A 9,907-nucleotide genomic window follows, 5' to 3' on the forward strand; every position below is an offset into this window, starting at 1 on the left:
TTAATTATATATATATTATGTTGTGTGTTGTGTTGTGTTAGTTAGTTAGTTAGTTAGTTAGTTTAGTTTATTTATTATATATATATATATATATACTATACTATACTATATATATATATATATATATATATATATATTATACTTTTAAGAATGTATGCATGTATACATGTAAGTTTATATGCAGATGTTATTGTGTATATACGTACATAATTATAAATATTCTTATTTCGGCACTTGCAACACGTAACGTATGACACCGTATCACTTGTACCACAACAGTCCTGAAACGGGGCAATTTGCAAGTCCAAAAGCACAACAAAGAGGGCAAGGGTACCAAAATCGACAAGGACGTGGACTATAGTGAGGCTGAGCTTTCAGGTTTAGGCGTGGTTCTAAAACTCACCAGCCGACAGCTGATAGTCAAGTACAGCAATAATCAAACGGTAGGTGAACCTAGTTCTACAATACTAGCAAACCACATGGTATGGTGAATCTACATCAAAAAGCACATGGTAAGGTAATTCTGTAGCAATCTATATATGATAAAGCAGCTCTATTTGTGTAATTCCAGCACAGATAAAATACATGGTATATGACTTATACGCTTGGGCACGTATTCCTCGATGGATACAGTTATGAGCCGCTTCAATGACGTCTCTAGGATGTCGGGGTCTAAACCCGTAAACCCGTAAACCCGTAAAACGTATTACCTGGACCCACAAGCGAATGTTAGCCAGTGTGTGACGAGCCATTTATGACCGATCCCCTCGGCTATGAATCTGGTCAATGATGACCTGTGACTGAACGAGTTGTACTTCACTTACGAGCGTGTGGCGGGCGCATATAACTGTGTCTTTGCATTCGTATATATATCACGCATACGTATATGGATTACAAATTTCTATTCAATTCTGAACCCCGAGGAAACCACTCGATACTATATCCGTAGTGTGTATCAATCCCAGGTTTTGCCCTAATTATTCCCCCCGAAAATCACCCCATTAATACTCCAAACCCGATTTATTTTTTTGGATGGAAAATGTATCAGGTGGTCTGTGATCTCAAAGACTTACAGATTGTGTCGTCCAAGCGCTTCTGGAAAGACAATTTTCTCAACCTGCAGACAAAAGACGATGGCAAACTGAAGGTGCGGAGTTTCCAACAGCTGATGAAGTGAATTTTGTCGTAAACGTTTGGTGTATGTCGTAAATCATGCATTCAGCAGCCAACAGATAGCGGTCAGCTGAGGCTGCGGTGTTTGCAACAGCTGAAGTGTGTCAAATATATTTGTAATATGTCCTAAAATGTAGAAGTGACAGATAATTATCGGTAGAATGACAGCTGCCCTGACACGCTGAAGTGTAACCGCTGGTGCAGTATGTCGTGAACCCTTTTGAAGTTTGTCGTGAACCCTTTTGAAGTTTGTCGTAAACCCCTGAGATATGTCGTTTATGTGATCGTCATGTGTAGTCATGGATGTGTGCACTTGTAATGTTATAAGTAAGAGAAGTAGGCTGACTGAAAGTATAGCGAAAGTATTTGAGATTGGTTGTGAACAAGCATCGCGCGGAGAGTATGTAGGAACTTTTGCCCCCCCCCCCCCCCCAACTACCAAACGTACTCCCTTAATCTGCAAACACGGAGTTGTGTGAATCTCGGTGCCCATACATCACATGTTGTATAGTGCCGCATATTGCATTCCAGCCGTGTCGCTTATTCCGAGTTTTGTATTAAATTCGTGTCGGAAACCACAGCTCAAGACAGACAACAAGGTGGTGAGAGACGAATGGTACGACGCAATTCTCAAGGCACAGAACGATCTCTCAGCCAATATAACCGCTCGCACGGGCACCATACGCCGCATACTCAACAAAGCCCAGAACAGGGACACTGAGGCTGATGAGGAGGCTGCTGCGAGTATGTGGTTGGGTATAGATATACATGCCTATACTCGGCTATTATGTGTTTATATTTAACTGATACATATATATATATATATATGTATATATACTGAACTGGTACGTACCTGTACTCAAGTAATGCATACCTGTATGTAACTTATACGTATCTGAATTCAACTAATGCATACCTATACTCAACTAATACATACTTATACTCAACTAATACATACTTATACTCAACTAATGCATACTTATACTCAACTAATACATACTTATACTCAACTAATACATACTTATACTCAACTAATATATACCCATATTCAGCTAGTACATACTTATACTCAACTAGTGCATACCTATACTCAACTAATACAGACTTGTGCTCAACTATTACATACATACATACCCAACTAACGCACACTTATACTCAACTAATACATACCTGTACTCAACTAATACATACCTATACTCGACTAATACATACCTATACTCGACTAATACACACCTATACTCAACGACCTATATTTCTTCATACTCGTATACATACAATCACTTATATCAGTACACTTACGTGCACGTGCAGATGCGGAAGAGGAGAAGCAGAACATGAACCGCAAGAAGAGTATGGCTGCACTGGTGGGCCTATCCAATAGTATTGCCGTGGGCTTTGGTACCGAAGATCTCGATGCCAACGCTGCTGAACGCGAACAGGTACGACGCAGACGCACCTGTGTGTAGGTATAGTACGACGAGATATATACAGTACACGTGCACGTGCACACAGTTAAGGGGGCATGAACATGTGTGCGGGAGAGCACTGTACAGGGTGTGTGTGTGTGTGTGTTGTGTAGTATGTGTATGTATTATAGTGTGTGTGTGTGTGTATGTTATGGGGTTGTGTACGTGTATGTGTATTGTAATATGTTAGTGTGTGTTCTACATTCTGGCCCATGCACTATCCTGTGTTTGTCCGTACTGCGTTCGCATGTCCTTCCACGGTGTGCGTGTACATATATATTTGTATTCATTTATATATGTATATATATATATATATATCTATATGTATATATATATATATATATATGTATCTATATCTATATCTATTTATATATATGTATATGTATATTTATTTGTATATATAAATATATGTATATATATATTCCGGTGCTACCTGGCAAAAGGCTCTCGCCAGGTGCTGGGGTGAGTTGATTACTTATATCCTTAACCTTATAAGTAACGCACGGCTTAAAAACTACCAATCATAACTAGATTTTTATCGTTGTAGTCTATCACGAGCACATTCGCTTGCAACTGCGTTGACGCGCAATCCCAATAGACAATTAACCAAGATTTTTTTTGTTTCTATTTTTATCTCTTCTAGCTTGAGGCGCGTCGGACCAAACACCGCCGAGTGCTGTTGAGAGACTTCTACGTGGAGAAGCACAAACCCACAAAGGGTGACATTCTGTATGTTCTATTTATAGCCTTGCCTGTTGTATTTATAGCCCTCTGTCCCGGTCTAAAGTGCAGTGTGTGGATTAGTGACCCCACCGAAAGGGGGGCGACCTGTATTTTCAATTTATAGCCTTGCCTGTTCTATTAATAGTCCTGTGACCTGGTTCAGACTACAAAATGCAGTATGTGGACTAGTGATGTATATGTCTATGTAGGCTATAGCGCTCCGTCCACACCAGTGGGTGGTGTAAGTGTATGGTGTGCCTCTGGGCCTCGAAAAGTACTGGCACTATCACGAGGAGTGCGTGAAACCTATCGAATGCACCTATATATAAGGTCAGGACTAGTGTGGGTGCACGCATGCATGCTACTGTTGAAGCTACGTCAGATGATACCACACGGCCCGTGATGGAATGGTAGTTCCCTTGACAACAATACGCACGCGACTAATCACTATACGTGAATGCGGATATAGCCCACACTGCAAGTGTTTAGTCTTTGTTCGTCGCAGACGTACCCTGCATTTGAATAGGATGCTTGTCTATATGTATGCATGCATGTATGTATGTATTTATGTGTGTATGTATGTATGTATGTATGCATATATATACATAAATATATATATATATATATATATGTATATATATATATATATATATATATATATATATATATATATATATATATGTATATATATATATATATATATATATATATATGTATATATATATATATATATATATATATATATATATGTATGTATGTATGTTTATATGTATACTGCCTTCTACATGTGATTGCTTACATAGCTCACACTGAAGTGTTCTACCCTTCTTATCCATCGGCAGACCAACTCTGAAGATCTTTGCCGAGAACGACTGCATTGTGTTGCGCAGTCCTAGCGAAGCAATTTGTGATGTAAGTGATTAACCCTAAACCCTAAAGTGCTAGAGATTGTGATGCACGTGTGGGAGTGTGATTGTATAGTGGTGTATGTTACACGTACCTGCTATACGTGTTATGAGTATGAATGGACACTCTGCTCCAGTGTATCTCAACCCAAAGTATGACATTCTTCGCACTTAATCAGTGGTGTGATCCTGTGTTATAGGTCTAATACGCAACACAAGGTGGGGTTTTAGAGTTTAGGGTTTTTAGCAGATCGCAAATAGTTATGCTAGATCGAAATGTCGACTGTGTCAATGTTTCTGTATATACGCAGTCGTAGCATCACCCGTTTATTGGATGGAAGACTAGGCGTGTGTGTTCAGGTGTGTAGCGACGCCATCTCTTGTGTCGTGCACGCACTATGGACAATTAAACAGGAACAATTGTAGATACGAAGCAACAGCACCTCTTGCGAAGGTAAAAAGCAGACAGCAACACGTGTGAAGAAACAAAAGTACACCAAACCTTTTACCACAATGTGGACAATTATACAGGAACAATTTTTCAATTTTAAGCAACAGCAGGAAATTGTGTCGTGATATATCGACTGCGCCTGTTTTGCGCAATGTGGACCATTTAACCGGACGGTGTGTAAAAGTGTATCTTTGTCGCACCCCTTGCTACATTGTGGACAGTCAGGACACGGCCATACCCCACCATAGACAATTTAACCGAAGCAGTCACTTACCCAATGTACCTCTTGCGCGGGTGTGGACAATTAAACAGGAATGGCTTGAGATTTTGTCGACCATGGCTGTAGCCACCAGGGAGTATCGCCTGTCCCTGTGCACCGAATCTCAGACTCAGCTGGCTTTGCAGCAGTGGCAGGTAAGACTGACTCAGAGTTTAGGGTTTTGGGTTTGACTATGGTGACCCGCTTTATTTCGGGCAAGAAACAGCGAAGATTTTAATGACGATCAAATGGATTGTTAAGCGTTAGGTGAAACTTCTTGTATGTCTCTGAACCTCTTGAACAGCGAAGGTGTTAATGACGATCAAATGGATTGTTAAGTGTTAGGTGAAACTCCTTGTATGTCTTTGAACCTCTTGAACAGCGAAGGTTTTAATGACGATCAAATGGATTGTTTGAGTGGTAGGTGAAACTCCTTGTATGTCTCTGAACCTCTTGAACAGCGAAGGTGTTAATGACGATTAAATGGATTGTTAAGTGTTAGGTGAAACTCCTTGTATGTCTTTGAACCTTTTGAACAGCGAAGGTTTTAATGACGATCAAATGGATTGTAAAGTGTTAGGTGAAACTCCTTGTATGTCTTTGAACCTCTTGAACAGCGAAGGTGTTAATGACGATTAAATGAGTTGTTAAGTGTTAGGTGAAACTCCTTGTATGTCTTTGAACCTTTTGAACAGCGAAGGTTTTAATGACGATCAAATGGATTGTTTGAATGGTAGGTGAAACTCCTTGTATGTCTTTGAACCTCTTGAACAGCGAAGGTGTTAATGACGATCAAATGGATTGTTAAGTGTTAGGTGAAACTCCTTGTATGTCTTTGAACCTCTTGAACAGCGAAGGTTTTAACGACGATCAACCGGATTGTTTACGTGTTAGATGAAACTCCTTGTATGTCTTTGAACCTTTTGAACAGCGAAGGTTTTAATGACGATCAATTGGATTGTTTACGTGTTAGATGGAACTCCTTGTATGTTTTCGAAGCTCTTGGTGTGCTATGGGGGTGTGAGTCACACAGTTGAAGTTAGTGCTAGATGTTGAACCACCAGAGATCGCATCCGTTCTACTGTGCTTTCATGTTTCTTGGATTGTTTGCTCGCATTTTAATTGTAGATGTCAGAGGTAAGGTTGACAGCTAGAGATATGTATGTTCGTTATGTCAATGTCTATATTATTTCAGATATAGCTTCACTTCAAGTACCTTTTAATCCATTCAATACTGTTAATGTCTAGCTCATCAGCAATAGTGCTTAATCAATTCGCTAGTGTACTTATTATCGAATCATGTATAGCTATATAATCAATAATACATACTACCCAGATTGAATACCTAAATGATTTAGCTCTTCAGGTATCTTCAAGCCATTCATCTCTGCCGTTTCTCTACCACAGGCGAAATTAGCCAATGCGGACGACGGGACCGACACGCGCCGTAAGTTGTACGACTATATTGTCACACAGGCGATGTATTTGTGTCCGATTGTTCTAACAATAGATCTGTCCTATCGCCAATAGCCAGACGGTCTACAACAGGGGTGTTGTTGCGTGTATTTGTATGTCCCGAGTGCAGCTCTCTCGGCCGTTGCATGTGTTCATAGTGAGGCGTGTTTATTAGTGCATGCAGTCCCAAGCTAAAACGTTGTTCTGGCACATACATGCCTTTGGCATCTGTGCGATGCTTAGTGTTATACTGATACCGGTATGCGACCGTTATACTCACCCCTCGGGTGTTGTACTGTTTTATAACTCATTACGTTGACCTCGTGGAGAGGAATTTGCATATCCGCATGAAGCCCCCAACCGATCCCTGTTGGTCTCTTGCGAGTGATTTATTTTCCGTGCCTCACAGTAGCAATCGGACGGAGCTATATATGGTGTAGAAGACGCTCTAAGATGGGTATATAATGTGTGTATGTAGGTATGTAGCTATTTGTGTATAGGTATATATATATATACATGTCTGTGTGTGTGTGTGTGTGCATATCCCTTTAAATATATCAATGTATGTCTCGATTGCAACCCCCTCCTCCCCAGGCTTCCTTGAACTCCACGTGGAGATGCTTGGGGTTCTGCTTAAAAGAAGGCAGGATCACGGCAAATGCCCTACACATATGATCGCCGACGCCCACGCCAAATTGGACTACGACGTAGCGAGCAGCAGAGTCATGAATTTCCTGCACGAGGGTGAGTTGTGGGGGTGTGGCTTTATGGTGTGTTGAGTTAAATGCGTGTGTCATGTAGTACTATGTGAATGATATAACGTTTTGCTTTGCCTCTGGTGTGAGTCGTGTGCGAGTCTACTGCGGTTGCGCACGTGTGTCAATCGCTTGGATTGCAATGAAGGGATCATTTAGGTCATGGGATCGCAAAGCGTATACACACCCCCAGCTATCGTTCCCAATCGCAAATGAGTACGTATATCAAATACGTATCAACAGCTGTCTGGTCAGGCTTATCGAATCATTTTGGTATCCATGAGACACGTTGGCTGTTGGTATAGGTCAAAGTTCAAACTCACAATCATATACTTCTACGTATTCTATAAATGTACACTTTCCCGTCGAGTACGGGAATGTGACTGTTTTACCGGTTCTCCGCGTTCTTCGGCACCAGCGAAACACAGAAATATATACTAATACGTATTCTATAAATGTACACACAGCTTTCCTGTCAAGTACAGGAATGTGGCTGTTCATCCGCTTCTCCTCGTACTTTGGCATCCGCGAGACTCAGCGACGGTTTGTGGTGGTTGAGTTTTTGACTCAGAAAATGTACGACGAAGCTATGAGCGATGCGCTCAGGACTAACCTGTACCATGACTTGCTCGTCAAGATGCTTACGGTGGGTCGATCAATGTATATGTGCAGATTGTGTGTGTGTGTATATTTGTGTGCGTAGTTCTTGTATCTGTATGTCTGCGTGTTTATAGGTGTATGTAGCGTGCAGGTATATATTAAGATATATATATATATATCAATTTATCTATAGAAGAGTCTGTGTCATCTCATTGAAAATCTGATACTCTTGAATCCTCCAGGCAGCTCACTTTACGTTTCTGTACCTCTGCACAGATCATCGATGCCGAATCACAGTCGCATCTCCACAGCGACCAGATCGGTGAGATTTACGACAAAAGGTATGACGAGCACTATACTCTATCGACAATGGCTTGATGTTTGATTTAATACGTGTTTGTGTTGCTTAATCTATTACGTGTTGTTGAATTCAGTACTTGATGTTCAAATCTAGTACTTGTTGTTCGATCTATTACGTGTTGCTTAATTCAATACTTCACACCGTCGCGTGCGCACAGGGTTATCTCACTCTGCCAGTCATACCAACCCACCCATCACAGCGGTATGACGGCCACAACCCGAGAGAAAGAACGGTTTGCGGAAACTATGGCACGCATTGAATCACTCAACCGTAGCCACTTGGCGAAGTACAAGGACTGGTTCCCTTACGCTAAGGGTGGTCTCACACAGACACTCCAGATGCTCAAGCTGGTGGAGTCTGTCCGGTGGAACACGGGTGTGGGACTGGAGGACATGAGCACGGTAGGTAGATTATATTTTTAGAACTGACGTTAAGTATGCAATGTTTATATATCGATGTATACAGTTAATATATCATAGAAATATGTCGTGTTCATATGATTTGTATATAAATAGTTAAGTAGTATTTTACAGGCCAATGTGTATGAAAAGTATGTCATGTTCATGAAATCTATATAACTAAGGTAATGTCCATATATCAATATGTATATATACATAGTTAAAGTGTTCATATATCAATGTATATAAATAAGTATGTAATGGTCATAATAAAATTGAGATACGCGATATCCTTCAGTTTGTACTTTCATAGTATAAGATAAAACGTATACGCAGTATATGATAAAAACGTATGTGGAGTATATATGATAATGACGTATATGTAGTGTATGTGATAAAGACGTATATGTAGTATGTGCAAAATAGTGTAAATTCAAGTTATCTGTGCATTTAGATGTATATCCCGAGGTAGAGTGATACGAATATTTTTTATCACCTTCATCGCGTACTTTCGATAAGAAACGTATCTTGGTATACTGAACATGCCCATGTTGGTTTTCAGTAATGGTGTGTTCGTCTTCATCTGTGTTCAACAATGGATTGCTTATTCTGTATGTTCTTCTTCTTAGGTTCGTGCCGAACCATCCATCGACGCGCGGCTCAATCGGCGTCTGCGCAAATTGCTTACGGTATGTGCCTTAAGTCCTTATTGGTAGATATGTGTCTTGAATCTGTATCTATAGGTATATATCTGAAGACTTTATCGGTAGATATGTGTCCTGAATCTGTATATGTAGGTATGTGTCTTATATCTGTATCGGTAGGTATGCGTATTCTGGCGTGAAGTTCTTAACTAGAATATGTATCAGTATAAACTTTGGCCAAATCGTATGTCCTTCAACGGTATCTTTTGTATGGAAATTAGATATAAATTCAACCACCATATCTTCGCGGCAGAATTAAACCTGGTTTTTCCCAAATGATCATCGACACTTTTTAGCCACAACATATCTATATTGCCGCTGGTGCTACTATTCTTCCGCCGCCTTTTCGTCACAATTTATCCATATTTGGGTTGGTTTTACCTACCTAAATGTCCGCCATCCCATTGTCTGCCCACAGAAAGGCGTGGAGGACCGTGTAGGGCGTCACGAGAGTGTGCAATTCGCCGAAAACGACGAGAACTTCATTCACACACCCGGCATGACTGGTATGTACCATGAGTATGTATACGCGCATGCCTCCTCTCATACTTATGATTGATAGGTATAGAATTCTAGAAAGTTGTTCTACTATTTACTCAGGTACGGAAAGCATCGTTTTTATTATTAATATATATATTATAAATNTATATACATATT

The 9,907-nt window shown here is 40.4% G+C and overlaps 1 protein-coding gene across 1 annotated transcript in view; it reads left to right on the forward strand.

Moving 5' to 3' along the window:
* The window catches only part of SARC_00555 (hypothetical protein), a gene marked incomplete at its 3' end in the record, with an annotated part of 40,017 nt that overhangs the window by 21,832 nt on the left and 8,278 nt on the right, over positions 1–9,907 (forward strand). Inside the window, exons 27-40 of the mRNA XM_014305740.1 lie at positions 280–443; positions 1,049–1,147; positions 1,755–1,917; positions 2,485–2,612; positions 3,283–3,368; positions 4,205–4,274; positions 5,031–5,132; positions 6,385–6,424; positions 7,027–7,176; positions 7,655–7,833; positions 8,064–8,128; positions 8,348–8,549; positions 9,176–9,235; positions 9,669–9,756. Coding sequence (XP_014161215.1) covers positions 280–443; positions 1,049–1,147; positions 1,755–1,917; positions 2,485–2,612; positions 3,283–3,368; positions 4,205–4,274; positions 5,031–5,132; positions 6,385–6,424; positions 7,027–7,176; positions 7,655–7,833; positions 8,064–8,128; positions 8,348–8,549; positions 9,176–9,235; positions 9,669–9,756 — 1,596 coding nt within the window. The remainder of the gene's footprint in view (positions 1–279; positions 444–1,048; positions 1,148–1,754; positions 1,918–2,484; positions 2,613–3,282; positions 3,369–4,204; positions 4,275–5,030; positions 5,133–6,384; positions 6,425–7,026; positions 7,177–7,654; positions 7,834–8,063; positions 8,129–8,347; positions 8,550–9,175; positions 9,236–9,668; positions 9,757–9,907) is intronic.

This window comes from Sphaeroforma arctica (genome assembly GCF_001186125.1).
Source record: "Sphaeroforma arctica JP610 unplaced genomic scaffold supercont1.18, whole genome shotgun sequence".
NCBI classification, from domain to species: domain Eukaryota; class Ichthyosporea; order Ichthyophonida; genus Sphaeroforma; species Sphaeroforma arctica.